General features: G+C 36.1%; 1 protein-coding gene across 2 annotated transcripts in view; it reads right to left on the bottom strand.

Moving 5' to 3' along the window:
- Positions 1-4,734, bottom strand: part of LOC107850342 (dehydrogenase/reductase SDR family member 7) — a 52,010-nt gene extending 47,276 nt beyond the window's left edge. The window contains exons 1-6 of one of the 2 annotated variants that reach the window (XM_016694800.2): positions 4,353-4,734; positions 4,214-4,269; positions 4,019-4,052; positions 3,662-3,760; positions 3,419-3,567; positions 2,292-2,330 (exon numbers count right to left, since the gene is read on the bottom strand). In XM_016694800.2, the coding sequence (XP_016550286.1) occupies positions 2,292-2,330; positions 3,419-3,567; positions 3,662-3,760; positions 4,019-4,052; positions 4,214-4,269; positions 4,353-4,476 (501 nt within the window). In that variant the 5' untranslated portion in view covers positions 4,477-4,734. The remainder of the gene's footprint in view (positions 1-2,291; positions 2,331-3,418; positions 3,568-3,661; positions 3,761-4,018; positions 4,053-4,213; positions 4,270-4,352) is intronic. The other variant, XM_016694804.2, reaches the window with a different exon arrangement.
- Positions 4,735-21,036: the final 16,302 nt, after the last annotated feature.

Here is a 21,036-nt window from a genome sequence, read left to right as displayed (position 1 = left end):
TTAAAAGACGAGATGTGCTTGATGATAAAGTTGAATAGCCTAGCCCATAGAGCTTTTAAAAAAAAATTAGATGAGTAAGGGGCTAAGATGGGCTTATAGGTAGAAAATCTCTTGAAAAAGTCAAAGAAGTGAAGAAAGAAAATGGTGGCTTTGAATCCATTGGAAAATGTTAAACAAAGAGTTAGAAAAATATGAAAAATGATTTGAAGAAGAATAAGGTGGGTAGTTTGAAAATTTTGAGTGTAGAATGGGTTAGGCGATTGCATTGAAGTAGGTCTTTTATTCACTTGATTCATCAATATTCCTTCCCGCACCTTAAACCTTCATCTTGACCCGCAAGACCTTGGTGATTCCAAACTAAGTCTACATTAGTGGCGAAAAACACAAAGGGCAAGCCTATGGTTCTATTCGATGTACTTGAATTTCTTTGTGAGAGAGAGAGTGAATTCTTTCTTTATTTGAGCTCCTTTATGAATTGAAATGTCATTGGTGTGGAGCTAACTCTTACATGTGAGCGGCATCGGTACTTTTGGGTAGAGGGTGAAGTTTTACTATCGGTTTGGGTAAATGAGCGAAGTAAGTTGCATTGTGAAAATTGAGACAATCTTTGAAGATTTTGTGTCTTATCTTAAGATGCTTTGTGATTTCAAAAGTTCATTTGATATAAACTTGCATCCTTGCTTTATAAACATGTGCTTATTGAAAAATTTTGGTTTACTTGTTGCCATGACATGTTTGAAAAGTGTTTGTAGGGCTTTGTTAGCTTATTCCTTTAGAGTAGCTTTCTTTTGGGTGGATTTGAGTTAAATACCCTATCTCATTGAATTATTCTTGGTTGCTTGAGGACAAGCAATAGTTTAAGTTTGGGGGTTTGATGAGTCGTCAATTTGATGACTTGCTAGCACCTTTTAAGCTTAAATTATCATGTTTTTCCGTTGATTTAATGGTAATCTCTTACTTAATGCTCATTTGTGTAGGTAAAAGTTAAAAAGGAAAGATGAGCAAGTCATTCAAGTCAACAAGAGGCCGAATGTGAAGAAAAAGAGTCATCTGCTTTGCATCTACTTTGGAGCTGCTATCCATCTGCTCTCTATCTGCTCTCCATCCACTTTGGATCCGCTCAAGTAGATCAAGAGCAAGGTAGCAATTTTGTAATTTTATCAAATGTGGAAGTGGAGCTTAAAGAAGGTATCTAGCTCATTTTTCAAGACCTAGCATCTATCTTTTCATCTTATGACCTATCTTTCCATCTTAGAACAACATTGTACTAGTCTTGAGTAAAAAAAATATATGTGAGTGATTCCCAAAGAAGAATTAGTGATTTTTCATTGAAGAATTATTGAAACTCCAAGTTTGGAACTACATTCTCTTTATTTCTCATGGATGAAGTCAATAATAATTTTGGAATATCTCTACCCCATTTATCTATGAGTAGCTAATTCTAAACCTTGGGGTTATGCTTGATTAGGTTGTGGTTAGTGCATGGATGTTAGCTATTTATTCTCCTAATTAGTTATTTGTGATGGGTGTTGCATTTATTCCATACATCAATTAAGAGTTGGGGGTTGCAAACCCCAACCACCCTTGAACCCATGTCATCCTTGAAAGAGGGATATGGGTGAGGAATAAATGCAACCAATAACTTGGATCATTTCATTTAATGACATCTCTTAGACATAAGAATCTTAATTGAGGCAATATATGTGTAAAATTGTCATACTTGTAAGGTGTTCAAAAGAACCCATTTGTGAAATTTGGTGTCATAATTGAAAGACTGGCATCAATATCTTTAAGTCTAGCCTACCCATGACTCTTAGCTAAAGTTGGATAAATTGTCGAGTACCCATGCATGAACCCTAGAATTGGATAACACCAAGGCATATTCCCAACTGAATTCACTCTTAGCATTTTTCAATGTCAAGCTAGTACTCTAAAAGAGAAGTAATTGTCATTATAAACACGTTCAAACTAATTCCCCCATTTTACATTTATGTCGGTTTCATTCACATACCCTTTAGTAGACTACCAACACTCTTGAGTTTTGAATTCTGTGCTTTCACTCCTTGTGGATTTGACCCCAACCTAAGTTGGGTTATTGTATTGACAACGATCGCTTACACCCATTCAAGTGTGTAATTTGAGCGTTATCATATACTACTGCATCGAGAGTCTGCTAGCTCTAATTTAAATGATTAAGAAAAGACCCGTGAACCGACTAGGGCGTAGGAACTTTACAGGCCACGCATGGATATGGACCTAATCTGTACAACATGGTTTATGAGACATGATACCTTGAGAGTTTCTTCTGTCACATCCAGCGCTGTAGATTTCTGCAATAAAGAAAATAAGATTATTTTACTACATCTTCATAACATTAACAATCATCTTGAATCGATTCAAAGAGAAAGTCTGTGAAAACCCAAATGCTAAAGTTCTGCAAGCTATAAAGAGAAAGTTGCAAATTTTAAATGGTCCTTTATAATGATTTTCTCACTCCTCTACCCACCCACCTGTATGTACTCCGGTGATAGTTATGAAGGATTTAGCACCATGTTTTTACAAAGGGAACAAAGTTAAAAACTAATTAAAACCAGACAGCATGAACAATAATTGAAGTTTTAATTTGACATCCTCAGCAAGTATCAACTCTCAATCTTCAAAGAATACCAAAATTTTAAGTTTTCTCTTATTAAGATACTTAAGTGTGGATTCTTTTAATTGTTTGCTTCCAACACTACTTTGATAAAATTATATAAGAACTGGACATCGTATCATTTTGTTCCATGCCCAACTAAAATAGGAGGCACAAAAGTTAAAACATAATGATTGGCGACACAACAACAACAACAACAACATACCCAGTATATTCCCACCAAGTGGGGTCTGGGGAGGGTAAGTGTACGCAGTCCATACCACTACCTCAAATGTGAGATAGAGAGGCTGTTCCGATATTTAAGAGGTGAATGATGAGCTTTTGTTGCACAACAAAATTGCCAAGCCCATAGCAGCAGTTCCCAGTTTCTCTAGATTGAAATGAAAAATAGGGCATAGTTGACCAAACCATCTCGAGAAAATATTGAAGTGTCCAATTCTTCAAAACACCTTCACGTTTTATTCTTTTATAGGATTAGCAAAAGAATTGAATATCCTCTATGTTAACAGGATTACTAGTGATCTATTAATTTAATGATGAAACATCTGGGTTAAGAGACTTCCATAAGATGAGTTTGTTCACAACGAGCCCTTCTATCATAGTCCAAAAGGAATAATGTCACTGTCAATAAAATGAAGCCAACTGAAAGCACAAAGAAACTAATATAATCGATTAGAACCTGAGTTACATGCAAGAGAATAATTAGGTCAATAATGAAAGCTCAATTAGTTGTGGCTTCCTTTATCAAGAATATTGTCTACTTACTGGACGTTCATAGGCTGCATTGTGAATCATATAATCCACTCCAGCTGCACCAAAAAATGATTCAGCTTTCTCTACAGCCACTCTCAGACTTTTCTCCCCGGATGTCAAGTCCAATGGTAAAACCATTACATCTCTTGGTGCATATTTTCCTGATTTTAACAGATGTCCAGGATATAAAGAAGAATGGTGAGCAGCGAAGTAAAACATCAAGAGGCTTATCCTGCATCACTGAGAAAGACTTACCTGTAAGTTGTTGCTTGACATGCTGTAGCTCAGCTTCATTTCGAGCAGATATAATGAGCTTTGCCCCTAAACTTGCAAGTTGTTTGGCAAGAATTTCCCCTTTTCACCAATATGATACCAAAGAATGAGAATCACAAGAACAAATAAAAACCAAAGCATGCCAGTTATTCCACAAATTCATTATCTCACTACAGGTAATATTTTGTACACAATTGGGAGATGACAGACTTATGACAGTGTTCTAGACCAATGATCATAGTATAAAAGACAAGACGTTCAACTGTTAATGTACATAGAAAGCACTAGTTTTATCTATAAATAAATCACACAAACATGAAGTTGTTTAAAACCAAATACCTATTCCACGACTAGCCCCGGTAACCCAAACAACCTGCATTCAAAATTAAGGTAATAAATAAATAAAGAAAAATTGGAAAGTAAACTAAAACAGACAAATCAACACCAAGACAGTAGTTAGTACTCCAAACTTTGGCTCTTTTCTGTGTTACCAATTTCTTAATAATATTTCAGAATACGAAGGGCAAAATTAACCTTATCTTCAATTTCTTCGCGTTTCACTTTCCCTTTTGACAATAATGTGAAGTCCCCTGATAACAAAAATTTCGAAACTTCAGTGCTCTCTTCATAATTCAGATTCAAATTCAAACATGTATCCATATCGAATAGTTACCGTCAGCAGTCAGGAACTTGATGAAGAAGGCTATGAAGATAACAAGGAAAACCAAGCACAACATCATCATATTTCTCTTCCTCTTCCGCTCACTATTTCTGCCTCCACACTCGCATAGTTGCATTCGGCCGACATATATCTGACCTTTTACTAATTTGTCATCTATGTATTTTGACCGTCCATGAAAATTATAATTTTTTTTGGAGTTGTAAGTTAAAGTTGTATTTAATCATAAATAGAAATTAAAATTATTTTTAAAATCTTATGAAAGAACTATGAATGGATGAGATGGGTTTATACGTGAAGTGTGTATGTGTAATTTAGCAGAAGGTAAAATCAGATATTTATATAATTATTTTAAAGGGTTAGAATTTTAGGAATAATGGTAAGTTAAGATATGATATTATGTAATTTATGTTTTATGAATTTAAAAAGTTAAAATAAATGCCAGCACAATGCTCACCCAACCTAGTATCAAAGCATAAAATAAAAAATATATGAAATCAATAAGCAGCCTTATTGAGCTTGTTTGTATTTTTGCGTTGACATCTTAATTAGGTTATTTTTCTGTAAAACCTGAATTTCTCATAAAGTGTGTTTATTAAGTATACTCTTTTGACTTGACACATATGGTGTTCTCATGTTTGTAAAGCACCTAAAAAAAGTATTGATGTTCGCAATGGTATTCTTTCCCTCTTTCAACTATTTAATCCTAGTTAGTTTCTTTTTTTCTCTTAGTTCTTATCTCTCTTTTTTAGTCTTCTTCATATTTATCATTTATAACTTGGAGCTCAAATAATTTTTCTCTTTTTCCTTATCAAATAGCAATAACAAATTTGTCTTCCTCATCAATTTCATCTCTTCAGCTGCAAATGTGTTATGGCGACATGGGTCAATGCTGAAATGAAGACCTCATAGACAAAACTCAACACTAGACGCAGGTTTCTTTTTGCGCAAAACTTCAAAAGGCAATTCATCTATCGTTTATGTCTTATCTAGTAAAGAATACCACTATTTTTAGTTCAACTTTTTCTTTAGTTTTGTTGGCAAGAGGTGGATGTGATTATTTCCAATGATACAATGATGAAATGCATTCTTAGGCAAAGACGGTGATGTGAGGTTTGTTATAAAAATTTAAATAAGAGAGGAATCGATCACGATAAATTAAGATCATGTGCATTGTTGTAGTGGTAATTTTGGCTACCCGAAAATATATTTAAAATGATCTTAAATAATTTTAGGGGTGCTTTAACTTGTAGACTTAGTAATAGTTGTCCTATATGGTGTTTTTTTTTTTTATGTACTAGGCCTTCATAATAATAGCAGTGTATACTAAATTTTGGTTAGGTTACTTTATCATATGTTTTTATTTGACTTTTCTATTGTAATTGATTTGCTTTGTGCTTCTATTGTACTGATTCTGCATGAAGGAACAAAGATAAGTTGTGTATTAGTCTCCCATAATTTTTAGTGTTCAAATGATCAAAAAGATAACTAATAGTCAACAATATTGAACTATATTAGATTGTCTTTCTTGAACTCTAAACAAAGATAAATCATCCAGAAAAAAAAATGTAAAGCACAAAGGTAACTGATCAAATTTTTTTTACATAAAATGAAGTGCCTTTCAATTGCCCCTATGAGCTCCAAACAAAAATAAACTATCCACAAATATGAATGTAAACAGATCGACCATTATCGCACAAAATGAAGTATCTTTCAATTATTTTAATGAGCTTCAAACACACATAAATCAGTCAACAAAATAAATTAAAATAGTCTGCAAATAAATTAAAGCAGTCAATTACATCAACCAAAACCTAGTTTAGGAACTTCAAGGACTCCAAAAATAATATCAAAGCAGTTAATTACAAAAGCTTTTGTTGTTAAAATTACACATCAAAGGTTAAACACAATTTTCTTCAATAAGTTCATATTTCTTCTAATGCACTAGATGTTCTAGATTGGTTTCTCCTTGACTGACTCATACGCTGCAATTGTGGAGTTATGAAAGCATCTTGAGCCTTCCACTTCAGTTCTCGAGGTTTATAACCATTATTTATGTTTAGGAAAGTTGCATGCTTATAAACTTCTGGAGTGAAAACTTGACAACGCCCAATTTCTTAAGCCATAATAACGCCGACTTTAATCCACTAGTAGGTAAGTAAACCATAACCCAGAATGATAAGTAATGGGCTAAAAAATGGAAGATAAAAAAGTATATAGATACGCAATAGAAGATAAAATAATATAGAATATAGATACATAATAGAAGTACTAAGCAGTGATACAAAAATACAATTGTACTGAACAACAAAGGATTAGGAGTAAAAGTACAAAATAGTACCCCCCCCCCCCCCATAATGGGGTAAGGTCGGTACAAGAGACACTAAATAAAAAATAGAGTACTAGATAGTATCAAATATATATGTAGTCTGAGAATATACCAAAAAAACTATCCAAAAATAGCAGTAGAGAGATCAACTTCAGGCTCTGAAATCTTACCCTATCTCTGAAGCAACAACAAGCCTGAGGATAACGTCAATGATGGTGACTCATATTCGAATCTGTATCAGGGAAAAATGCAAAAGTGAAGTATACGTACCAAAACAAAAGGCACTCAGTAAGCATCATAGGCTAACTGAGCTAAATTATAGCAAAAGTAAGATAAAATGTGAGAATGTAAACTAAAGTCCGAAATAAGGGGCATAAATAGAAATAAGTCGGTACTATAAGGTCTAACCTTGGAAGTCTCAAACCAACCAACTGGAGATCGACAACGTCTACCATACAACACCTCAAATGGTATTATCTCAATACTCAAATAGTAGCAATTATGATAAGCAAACTCTACTAATGCTAAATGTTGTTTCCACTGAACTCCAAAGTCAATAACATATGTGAATAGTTCGCTTTGACTGCCCGTCGGTCTAAGGGTGAAAATTATACTAAGGTCAAATTGAGTACCCAACTTTTCCTAAAAAATCCTTTAGAAGCTAAAAGTAAAATAAGAACATCTATTGAAATAATAGACACGGGTAACCCTTGAAGACGAACTACCTCTCAAATATAGATATGAGCTAATCTCTCAGCACCAAAGGTAGTCTGAATAAGAATGAAATGAACAGATTTGGTCAACCGATCCATGATGACCCAAATGCTATCAGAACCATGAGAAGAGCTACGTAAATCACCCACGAAGTTTATAATAATCAGCTCCCACTTCTGCTCAAGAATGGGTAGTCTCTGAGTCAAGCCACCAGGTCTCATATGCTCGACCTTTACCTGTTGACAACACAAATAACATGCTACAAAGTCTGCTACATCCTTATGCATACCACTTCACCAGAAATTCTGTCTCAAATCCCTATACAACTTAGTTGTCCTAGGGTGAATAAAATATCTAGAGCTATAGCCTCTCATAGAATTAATTTAATCAAGTCTCCAAGTTTAGAACACAAATATGACCATTGAATATTAAACTGCCCTCAAAATATAAGGTGGCACTCTTGGACTCACATCTCAACACCTGATCATGAATGCTATAAAGTTTACTATCCTCAAACTATCGATCTCAAATCTTCTCCAACAAAGCAGACCTAGCCTCCACACTAGCAAGAATCCTCCCGAGGTTTGAAATATTAAGTTGAATCATTATGTTGGTTAAGGATTGAATGTCCAAGGCCAACTGTCACTCAAAAAATGAAAGAAAGGCCAAGCTCCACATACTCACTGCCTTTCGGCTCAAGACACCTGCTATCATATTCATCTTGCTTAGATGGTATAGGATAGAGATCTCATAATCCTTTAACAACTTAATCCACCTACATTGTCTTGAATTAAGCTCTGTCTGGTCATAATCGAAGATTATGATGATCTATAAATATCTTTCATCGAGCATCATATATGTAATGCCTCCAAATTTTAAGTATGAAACTATCACCACCAACTCTAAATCATGAGTGGAGTAGCTCATGCGCCTTCATCTGTCTCTATGCATAATAAATAACTCTAACCCTACATCAGAATACGCCCCAAAGCAACACCAAAAACATCATAATAAATAATAAATCCCTTGCCCTCAATTGGAAGAGTCAAAATAGGAGCTAAAGTGAATAAAGACTTGAGTTTTTGAAGGCTCGACTCATACTCATCGAACTACTAAAATAGAACCTCTTTCCTTGTCAATCTAGTCGTAGGTGTTTCAATAGTAGAAAATCTCTCGATGAACCTAATGTGCCATGGTTTCATGGTATTTTCTATTTTTAAAATAAGAAAATGGTGCAAGTACTTAGGAATTCTTGTTAGATGTGATGTGTTTTTGTGTTGATTTTGTATGAAAATAGAGTTCAGAGCCAAGAATGAGAAAAAGGGATGAAAAGTAGCTGAAAAGGCTACATACAATCCAATCTACGGCTCGTAGGTAGCTCTACGGGCCCATAGGTTAGCCACGTAGGTTGATGATCTGAAGTTCTGAAAGTTGATGACTTATTCTAATTCCTACAGAGCCTACCTACGAGGCATAGGTACAACCTACGGTTTGTAGGTTACCTCATAAGTAGGGGTTCTGTAGTATGAAGATCTCTCTAATTACCACAAGCCTACTTATGCCTCGTAGGTACAACCTACTACCTGTAGGTTGCCTCGTGGGTTGGTGTCGACTGAAGTTTTCTACACTGTTTAGAATAGGTTTTCTGATGTATCTATAAATACCCTTTGGGTGTTTTATTCTCAGTTTGCGCACTTTATACACTTTTTGCATCGTTTTGAGTTCTGAGATAAATTATTGATCTTGGAATTATTGTTCTTGGTTTTTAGGGGTTGAAATTAATTTGGGATTTTGGGTTTTCGTTATTATTCTTTGTAAGTTCATTCTTATGCTTTGATCTATGAAATTTATACGTGTTCTTACAACCATGAGCAGCAAAATCCCATAACTAGGGTTGTGGAAACCCTGATTAATTAAGAAAGCAGAGGAAGTGTTAAGTCATTCTAGATTAGTATTCTTGTATGTATTAGGGTTTCCTTTGTTTTTATTTTTTTTCTAACGTTCACGAATGTTAGGAACTCACATGTATTCGATACTTGCTCGAAAGAGAGGTTGAGATTAGGAAAAAGAGATCAATATAGTAATTTGAAGCTGATATGACCCAAACCAGGGCCTGGTCATGCTGTGTATCACGGGTCCAACAAGGACTAAAGACCACCCCCAATACCTAAACCATCAACCGTCTTACCTCATGTCGGATGAATTTCGAAGATATAACAAGATAAGAAAACTAGAAATCAAAGATATTATGATAAGAGTGTAACTAACCAACAACCAAACCGTCCCAAGTCCATAGTAGTCCAACAAAGCTTCAACCAAATAGAACATCAATAAAATGTCGGGACATGCCCCCAACTATAGCCAACATAGTATCCAATAATCTATAATTCAAAAGAAAATATAATCCTAAAATAGAGCCTTTCGAAGTATGGAATCTCACCACTTCAAGTTGACTCTCGATCAATCCGCGATCACTGATTAGGAGAAGTAGAAGTATGGCCAAGTCCTGCATCGCACGGGGATACAACATACGTAGACTATTAGCGATTGGAGTGCTAGCATATAACTCAGGGATAGGAGATAACATAATGCCATGATAACAGTTCAAATCATCCAAAATTCCATGCACATTATCAAATACATATACGTATATATATGTATATCACATGCTGGGTAGGGAATAAGGTTTAACATGCATTTTAAAACCTTAGTCTTGATTGTGTAGCCCAACCATCATATTAATAGCACCCATGGGATATATAGGCCCCAATTATTAGCCCACTGATTAGGCCCCAATGTTTGTAGCTTCACAAATCGGAGAATAATCTTATTTATATGTATAGGGGACTCGAACCCTCCAATCATATACTAAGGTGACTTAAGCACCCGATCATAAGTGTGTGATGGGGGACTCAAACCCTCCAATCATAATAATAATAACAATAAGGTAGACTCAAACAACCTTGTCCAAGGGCCAGATATCTGGGGTGTTTCAATTCTTCCCCACTTGGATCATTCATCCCTGAATGATAGGACAAGGCAATTACAAGCACGACTTGACTCCACGTACCTCTACTCTTACCTTTAAGATAGAATAAAAAATACTAAAGAGTTTACAATCTTTCTTTAACAAAGACAAAAAATAATGATGTTAAAAACAACACATACCTTAAGCACGATTTTCCAGAATAGGGAATAGGAATGGATACTTGGACTTCATGTCCTCTTCGGCTTCCTGAGTAGCCTCTTCAACATTATGGTTCCTCCATAGAACCTTTACAGAAGCTACATCCTTCGTCCGCAACCAACTAACTTACAGATCCAAAATTTTAACTGGGACTTCCTCATACGATAAGGAATTCAAAATACCAATATCCTTGATAGACACAATTAGCGATGGATCACCCATAAACTTCCTCAACATTGACACATGGAACACCAGGTGAATGGAGATCAATCTAGAGGAAAACTCTAATTCCTATGCTATACTACCAACCCTGTTTAAGACTAAGTACAGGCTAGCATATCGGGCATTGAGTTTCCCCTTCTTCCCTTCATGGGAGATACCTTCAACAAAACCCAATTGCCAACCTCAAACTCTAACTCCCTATACCTCATATTCGCATAGGCATTTTGGAGACTTTGGGTGGTTTTAAGCCTATCCAAAATCACCTTCACCTTTCCGTGGCTTGGTAAACCAAGTTAGGGCCAAACAACTCACCTTTACCAACTTTAAACCACCACCTCCTTCTATACAAGCCTCCAAAGAGGTGATCCCAATACTAGAGTGGATAGCTATTATTGTACGCAAACTCTATGAGAGGTAAATGATCAACCTAACTACCACCATAGTCAATCACGCAAGCCCGAAGTGTATCTTTCAAAGTTTGAATGGTCATTTCCGCTTGCCCATCCGACTGCGGGTGGAAAGCAATATTAAGGCTCACCTCAGTCCCCAAACCTCTCTGAAATGAATGCCAAAAGTGTGATGAGAACTGAGTACCACGATCTGACATGATAGAAATAGGCGCCTCAAGCAACTTCATAATTTCCCCAATAAATAACTTGGCATAGTCCTTAGAAGAGAAATTCATCCTCACTGGGAAAAAGTTAGTAGACTTAGTCATCTTGTGCACGATGACCCAAATCGAATCAAAATAATTTCGAGACCAAGGAAGACCGGTGACAAAATCCATATTGATCACTTCCCACTTCTACACGGGCAACTCAATTTCTTGATCCAAACCTTTGGGCCATAAGTGCTCAACCTTCACTTGTTGACACACCATGCATTTAGTCACAAAATTGGCCACATCTCGCTTCATATTATTCCACCAATTAAACTCCTTAATATCATGATACAACTTAGTCAAACTAGGATGAATGGTATAATGCGACTTATGAGCTTTGTCCAAAATCCTCTATCGCAACCCATCAACATCGGGAACATATAACCTTCATTGGTATCTCAAGATACCATTTCCACCAATCTCGAAGGCCATCACTTTCTGCCTTCCCATATTATTCTTAATTTGCATCAAGATAGGATCCAACAATTTCTTTTATTTCACTTTAGCACCAAGAGATGACTGGGCCACCTTATGCACAAGCACACCATCATTTTCAGAGTCTAAGACACAAACTCCAAGGCTAGACAAATGGTGAATATACTTCACCAATTATCACTTCTCATTATCCACATGAGCAAGACTCCCCTTGAATAACTTGCTAAGAGTATCAACAACCAAATTAGTTTTACCTAGGTGGTAGTGGAGCTCATGTCGTAGTCTTTCAGATCCATTTTTTTTTTAGATTTAGCTCCTTTTAGGTGAACACATATTGCAGGCTCATATGATTAGAAAAGATATCCGCATGAACCCCGTATAGATAGTAATACCAGATCTTCAATACGAACACCACCGCCAACAACTCCAAGCCATGAGTTGGATTATTCTTCTCATGCGCTTTTAACTGCCTAGAAACATAGGCCACCACCCTACCATGCTGCATTAACACACAACCAAGTCCCACACGAGATGCATCATAATAAACCACAAATCCATCATTACCCTCGAGCAAGGTCAAAACTTGCAATACCCTATGTCTAATAGCTATTATACATGGTATGACTTATCTTCTTAAGTCATATAAATAACATACGAGTCATATATTGGAGTCGTACCTATGGAAGTATGGAGTAGTTGAAGTCTGTTGTGGATACGAGTTGACCTATAAGTCGTCAAGGCACGGTACAATTCATATAAAGTGGAGTCGTAAGGGTAACAACCTAGGTTCCCTAAGTTTTTATCTAGCTTATGAGTGGTGGCTACAAATCGTAATGACTTGTTATGAGTTGTAAGATATGACTCATATATTGACTAGTGAAGGATCCAAACATCAATCCTCATGTTTTGATCTCTTTATAAGTTACTTAGACATATATTAAGTCCTCAAATAGCTCTTATCTCATGAACAAGTCGAAACATCCCTTTGCAATTAAGTTCTTATGAAGAATATAACTATAGTTATATTCAAATGAGCATAACTTCTATTCTACTAAGAATTTCTGAGCTTAAGGCCCATCAATAGATATATAATTGAATTAGATTTCCAACTGTACCAATTTTTTCTTAATCCGATATCGGGGTTAAAAGTTATGGCCAAATTACTGAAGCACTATGAAAGTTGTCAGTGACGACTCACTGATGACGACTCGTAAGTGGACCATATGAGTCGTCAGGAGGTGTCGTAACCATAATAGTAGGGGTCAAAATTTGGGTTCCTGGTGATGACTCAAGACATGACCCGTACCCAAAACTTACGAGTCATACCCAAATTTATCGAGACGTCTTTCAGACGTTTTCCAAACAATTTCTAAGGATTTTTTGGGGTCTTTTTCTACTATTTTAACCCCAAAACTACGTCATTTCACCCTCAAAAAAATCATTATCAATCTTAAAAACCACCCTTACCTATCATAACTCAGAAATCATCCATCACAGAATAAAAGGGGTAGTATCTTTCTCCCTATAACCAACTAGGGTTTATCAAATTCAAGTTCAATACCAATAAATTCATCCAAGGCTTTAACATTCAGGTACGTGGGGTATTCATTAATGGGTTCCTTTCACCCATTGAGTCCCAAAAATCCTTTTTTCGTTCCAGTATGGATTTTTACCTTTTTTGAGAAATATCCATGTAAATCATGAATTTAACCATGTCTTCTTAGAAATTTGAATTCAAGCCATGTCAACATGACTTGCCATGTAAATTAGGTTACTTTATGTTTTAAATTTTAATTACCCATGTCATGTTCAATTGATTTCACACTAAATCATCAAGTTATGAATTAAACTATGAAAATATGTTGTCATCGAAAGTTTAACACATTCCTTTGATCAAATTCATATTTCTTACTCATTCATTGAAATGTCTTATGTTTTAGGTCTTTGAACTATGACCTTATATCACTATTTTAAATATTGTTATTTTATTTTTGTAATCATTCTATGCCGGAGGGTTATGAAGACCCAATACTAATATAAATGTCTTTAATCTCAAGTTACATGTTAGTCACACCATGATTTTATTACCATATTTAGAACATTATGTTCATGCTGAGCACTCATCAGTACATTACCATATCATGTTTGACCCCTGATAATAATACTAGTGTCATTTAGTTCGGAGTAGAATTTAGCACCGAGTGAACCTAGGGATGGGGGATCACCTGCCAGCTAGGACTAAGTCCTTCGTAGCAGTGCCTAAGTTCCAGAACTACATAGCCAGCATAGGATTATAGGAGTCACCCATCAGTTTAGGACTAACTTCCTAGTCCTTCAGGATATCAGCCTTATTGATCCACATCATCAACCATGTGTTAGTACCCATGGGAAGGTACTGACACCTTTCCAACTGGGGTAACAGGTTGTACCCTGATTTGCTCAGACTTAGGAAAGTCAGTTACATGATAGCTCCCACCATTTCAGTCAGTATTCAACCTATATCAGTTTAGGTTTGTTTGACCAAGTAATTAGAATTTTAGTTATTTAATTGGTCAGTTTTACAGATTATTTCAGTACATGCTTACTTGGCCTTGCATTCTCAGTTTTACATGATCATGCAACTATGTTCAATTTCCACTTGTATTTCAGTTAGTCTTTACCTCACGTACTAATACATTCAAAGTACTAATCACATACTTTTTTATTGCGCTATATTATCTTATAACATAGTTTTAGACACACAGTTTTCTGACCATCTCTAGACAACTCAGTAGTTCCCCACAGTAGAAGTGGTAAGTCCTCATCCACCGAGGAAGTGACATGTTATTTCAATATTTCTTTATGTTCAATCAGTTGGAGTTAGTTAGGGGTTTGTCCCATCAACTCCTTATGTTTTAGAGGCTTTCGGACAGGTAGTTTAGTTTCTAGTATTTATCAGATACTTCAGATATGTTATTTATATATTTCAATATTTCTTTCATAGCACTTTATTAGTTTATCTTCCGCACATGTTATTTTGTTACCATTTTATTCAGTTCTCATAGCAGGTACCAGATAATAGGTTAGCTTGGGTCACTCGTGGCCTTAAGCACTGTTTCATGACTAGGAGGTAACCTCAGGTCATGACAAAACTGGAGCCGTAGTTAATTTATCTTTCAGTTTCTCAAAACTACCCTCACAAGAATCAGACCACAAGAACTTCACCTTCTTTTAGGTCAACTTAGTCAGCGGGGCAGCTATAGTCGAGAAACTCTCCATAAATCTCCTATAGTTACCGTCTAAACCCAAGAATCTCTAAATGTTGGTTTGAGTCACGGGCCTAGGCCACTTCTTAACCACTACAGCTTTCTACGGATCTACTATGATCACTTCAATAGAAATGACATGACCCTAAAAAGTAATAGCTTTCAACCAGAATTTGCATTTCAAAAACTTAGCATATAGATACTGATCTTTTATGGTCTACAACACAATACAGAGGTGATCGACATGATCCGCCTCACTCTTGGAATCTTCCTCAACCTACTGTATATAAACCATAAGCCAAGAAATATCCATATCCTTGTTTAACAAGGCATTCTTACTCTCCAGAATCAAATCCCAGGACAACTTAGAAGCAAACTTCCTAAATTTATAATGACCCAGTTATGTTGAATCGACCACCTCCTCATGTCATTCAAGAAATTATTGAGCAAACCATTGCCCAGTTAAAAGCTGAAGAAAATACGAGGATGGCACTTGTTTGACGTGTTGAAGAAGGGCTAGATAAGAGAAAAAGATCATCTATCAGCACTCGATAGAGGTAGGATTAGAGGGAATAGAGTTTAACCACTGTCAGTTCATCAATATTTTCCAATTTATATGATCCAAAATTAAGATCTGGGGCATATCTAATCAATTGAGATAAGTGCTATCATTCCTCCAAATTTGCCCCAAGGAATAAAATTTGATATTACGAGAATAATGATTTAGTTGTTGAATTTGAAGGGAGTGTTTGCTGGTTTGACTACCAATGATGCAAACATACATATGATAAATTTTGTGGGGATTTTTATTTCATACAATTTTGTCGAGGGTGAGTTAGGAAGCTCTTCGACTCCGATTTTCCTATTCTCTCTTATAGGTAAAGTGATATTATGGTTAAGAAAAACTACCTCGTGGGTTTATTACCACTTGGAATAAGTTGAGGATTCCATTCTTGGACAAATTTTCTAGCTTTTTAGAATGCTATAGTTTAAAGAAGCTATTTGTAATTTAAGACAGTTATATTCAGAGGTACTCTATGAGACATGGTTGAGGTTCAAGAAAAAGCTGATGAATGTTCCAGATTATAAAATCACGAGAAAAAACTTGCTATGGATATTCTACAGGGTCTTGAATATTTATACCAAGGCTGTGGCTAAAACTATTACAGATAGAGCTTTCATGAGTCTTCTATGGGACTAGGTGATAACACTAAACTTACTCCCATGTTTAAGGGGTAAGGCGGTCATTGTCAATATCCCAACTCACGTTAGGGTAGAATTCACAATGAGCAAAATTTAAATTTTAAGTACTATGGGTGCTCTAATTACTAAAAAGATACCTGGAATACGAGCAAACATAACATATAATAAAAGTGGGGGGGGGGGGGGCAGATTTGGTTTGTATCAACTTTTGAGTTATAACAAGCTATAATGACACATTTAGTTTAAAAATTAAGTTTGGGGAGAATATTGGGATTATTTCTTCCTAAAGGTATAAAATGTGTAGGTTAGAAGATGGTTCATCATGATATCTAGTTGTTAAGTGAGAGATAGGCTAGGCCGAACGTCTTTATAGCTAGTTTTAAAACTAAACCTCAAAGATTTCACCCATTGGCTCTTTCGAGCACCTAACAAGTATGCCATTTATAGTCACCTAATACCTCAATCGGCCATCCCTATTTCTAGGAAGATGCCCATGACCTGACTTACACTCTATTTACACTTTCTAATATTTCAAAAGGTGGTAAACCACATACTTAAATGTCCACCATTGCCTTATCCCCTTATAGCATTTTTTCAAGAATGCTATAGGTTCCCATGGGTTCACCTCCATCATTTTTTTAAGGATGATGAAGGTTTTCTAGAGTTTGGGGTTTTCACCTATCAAACCCATTTGGTGATTTGGGGTTTCACCCATAAAATTCCAACTATTAAACTCAAGCAATGGTTAAATCCATATTCAACAACAAGAAATCATGTAAACATATCAACACCCACCTAAAAATACACTTTAGCTTAATATAATTCCAAGACTAAATTACTTAGCTACTCATGAAGAAAGTAGAGAAAGATATACCATAAGGATTATCCAAAGCATCCATCCTTCACAAAACACTAAGAATTCAAGTGTCCAAAATTAGTTACAATCTTTCCCAATTAAGGTTCTTGTTTCAAATTCAAAAATATATATGAGGTAAGCAATACCCAAAGAAGAAAGGGTTTTTCCTATATAAGGTTTGGGATTCAGCTAAGTGAAATTACAAAACTATCTTGGACAATATTCCCACCTATCCACAATCACTTGAGGTTGTTCACGACGCGGTTAAAGCGATCACGGTATGGTTTACGATCGCGTTCTATTGACCATCTTGATTGACTATGGCCGCAGCCTTTGATCCGCGATCGCGGTAACTGGGACTGATGATTGCTCCAGGTCTTCAGCTGCACTTCTTTGTTTCCACTTGATCTTTTTTAGCTTCAATCCACTTCTTTTTATCTCACCAACTCTATGCCTGCAAAATATGGATATTAGTGCATTCAATCATGATTATGTCTCATTTATTTATACAAAACTCGGTAGTGTGCCCAAGAGTTGAGTGCAAATGAGTGGTATAATCACCACTCATAAATACCCTCAACTTAAATCCTTGCTTATCCTCAAGCAACACCACCCCTTATCATGAGACAATTTCACATAGATGTCTATATTCTATTACCCAATGATCATGATGAATTTAACTTGTTTATTACCACAAAAAGTTCTTCACACATGGGCAAAATGATTTTGACTGCACCCCTCAACATAAAATAGAGTATTGAAGGACACAATACACTTTAAGGAGAAACCATGTGACAACTACTAATACTGTAGAAAAGACTCACTTCTTGACATCAACCATATTATACTCCCTTTTGTTTCTTTTTTCAAAAGATGACAAAATCACCAACCTCAACTTGTTCACATGCCTCTTCACAAGAAAGAAAATTTCACATACCAAGTTATCAACCATGCACAAGTAATTTTAAGTGCAAACACACTCTCTCCCAAGAACTCTCAATGCTAAAAAGTACCATGCCATAGGCTTGCCTTAATTTTTTAATTGCCACTACAATGACCATGTTTGGTTGGGAATCAAGAAGGATTTTTTGGGCCCACAATATAGGTTTTGGGTAGGGTAGTATATCAATTTAGGACAAGTCTAAACCTTTCTTGAACTTATACATCACACTCTTTTCACTTTGATATTCGATCACTTCTTTTCTTTCACTATTGTGCCTACTTTGCCTTTCTTAGTTTTCCCACTTTCTTTTCACTTCTCTTTTTTTTTTATTTGTGTTTAATTTATGCATTTCTTTACTTTGTTGGTTCTTTTCTCTAATTATTTTACTTTATTTGCTTAAGCTCGTAGGCACTTTCTAATAACTCCGTGGCCTTACGACACCTCTTTCGATTTTCACCACCCCCAACTTAGTCTTTTAGTATCAATTTATATTCTTAAGTTCAAGGAGGGTAGGGTTCAAGAATAGAAGGGTCACGGCTTGCAATGTGGTTCCAAAAGAAAAGTCCAAAGTCTCGAAATGGGTGACTAAGGATTATATCTATGTATTGTTAGGATTTTTAGGTTAACATGGGCTTCCAATGTCACAAGGATGGCCTAGGATAATTTTACCAACCAAATACAATAAAAAATTAGCGTTGAAAGACTAATGGGGCAAGTTCTAGATGGTACTAGTACATATGAGATATAGATAAATAAGCTCCCACACATGGTATGTGCATCTCGTCGCGGGGGTTTAATTACTCTTCCCGCTCGAGACAAATAATTTTTCTAAATCAATTTTCAGAGTCATAAAAAGAGAAAAAGTTTTGTTACAAAGATGGTCATGTCCATGCCCTTGAGTTTTGCTAAAATTTTGGATAGAAGAGGGTTTTTGATTTGCATTCGCACCACACATAATTTGGAAATCATGGCAATAACCCAAGATCTTGTCTCACATTGAGGCTTTAATATGGGCTACCCACCCATATGGCTACTTAGAATTCGCCAATGGGTATGAATATGATCCCAAATCAATAATGCCATAGGTACTCAGACTTTCCTTGCATTTGTGACCTTAATGCCACGGGTACTCAGGCTTCTCCTGTATCCATGACTAAAACCCAATAACGATGCTTTCCCCTTAAGAATGTCATCACTCAATCTATCATAGAGAAAAACGCGTCAAGTGACCAAAATTAAATAAAACAACATTCTAGGAACAAAGTAACTAATCCATGCAAATGTGGGCACCATTAGAGTGCCTGAATATTACAACCCAAATAAAAATAAGAATCATCTAAAAGAGTAGAAAATATGTAGAAATATCAATAATACAGGCCTAAATCAAATGAATGCGGAGACAGGCACCCCCAACTTAAAAGGTAGCAGTGTCCCTATTGCATAAATATTTAAGGATTAAGAGATAAGGGTGCTCACTTAAACCATATCAAGGGATGCTGTCACTCTCAGACTCTGCTTTATCATCATTCTCATCAAGATTGTTCTAATCGGTTGGGCCTCATCATCTCTCTCCACCCAAGAGGAAGGAAGTTGATCTCAGGGTTTTAGGACCTTTCATAGGTCCTTCACCCTCTTCCATATCTTATTCAAAAACTCATACCTTTTCTTCTCCCTTATGACCATATTTTCATATGCATTCCAAAGATAGCGATGTGATTTTGCCAAAGATGAGTAGGGTTTCTCAAGCCTAGCAATGGTATCTTTCTGTTTTTTAGTCCTCTCTATACTTCTCATAGTCGGATCATGACATATATAAATGACGAGTAGTGGAGGGCTCTTCCGGTCTTTGGGGAAAACTAGACACAAGCTCCCTAATTGCAGCAATATAAACTCTAATATCCTCAAGATGACCGGTGGTAACTGGCCTTAGAAACTCAGGCTTAATACATGTAGACTTCCCTAAGTCGATCTTTCGCTTCTTGCCTTTGCCAGGTGTGCCCTTCTTTCAAATTCTTTCTGGGTGCATCCAAGTGTCTCTAGCATACTACTCAACCCACACTCTCTTTTAAAGCTTAGTAATCAATAAGGGAAAGAAGAGATGCGTACCACCTTGTTCCTTGAAGTGGTTTATTTTATTAACCACAAGCTAACCAATATCTAAAGAAATGCAGTCTAAAATGCAAATAACCATTCGAGCATGTAGATCTGAGACTGCTTTCATGTGGGTGCAAGGGGAGACTCGGCTACATACAATGTGCAACCAAATTTAAGCCTCGAAAGTAAATTCATTCTTGGAGCTATTGCTTTTTGTTTTCATCTGCGGGACTTCCTTTTCGGGACACAATCTTTCTACCAACCAACTTCCCGGCTTACACCTATTTGCTTTGAATTACCCTATGCCTGCATGTGGGAGTCCGTAAACATATTAATTTGCTTTGCCCCAAAGCACACTGTTTTCCCCTGGATCTTAATAGTCAAGTTGGAAGGATCCGAGAAAGAAACTTTACTATTGTTGGCATATAATTCACACACCCATTGTTCATTTAGATTTCATGGATCCGGGGCAAAACTCTGCCACCCTGTGGCCTAAAGCTTGTCATGAAATTTTGGAAGCTTTTTCGGCACATTGTCCAAGCAAATCTCACTCTCTGGGATCCTCGGAAGATCACTAAAATAGTGAGTGTTACACTCTGGTGCCATGAATCGAATATGATCAAACTTGTCCATGTGATTATCCTGAAAGCACTAGGCATAAACGACATTAATCATTGACATTTTTATGCATAAACTATGCCACATTGTTCACTAAAGCTTATTGAATGGGCACTTGGTGGTGTTTGGCTAAACATTTAGGTTGCAGGATTTTTGGGCATGGTAGGAACT

The sequence above is a fragment of the Capsicum annuum genome, chromosome 12, assembly GCF_002878395.1.
Source record: "Capsicum annuum cultivar UCD-10X-F1 chromosome 12, UCD10Xv1.1, whole genome shotgun sequence".
Classification (NCBI taxonomy): Eukaryota; Viridiplantae; Streptophyta; class Magnoliopsida; order Solanales; family Solanaceae; genus Capsicum; species Capsicum annuum.
The sequence above is the reverse complement of the archived record's forward strand: the minus strand, read 5'-3'. Positions and strand labels throughout refer to the sequence as shown.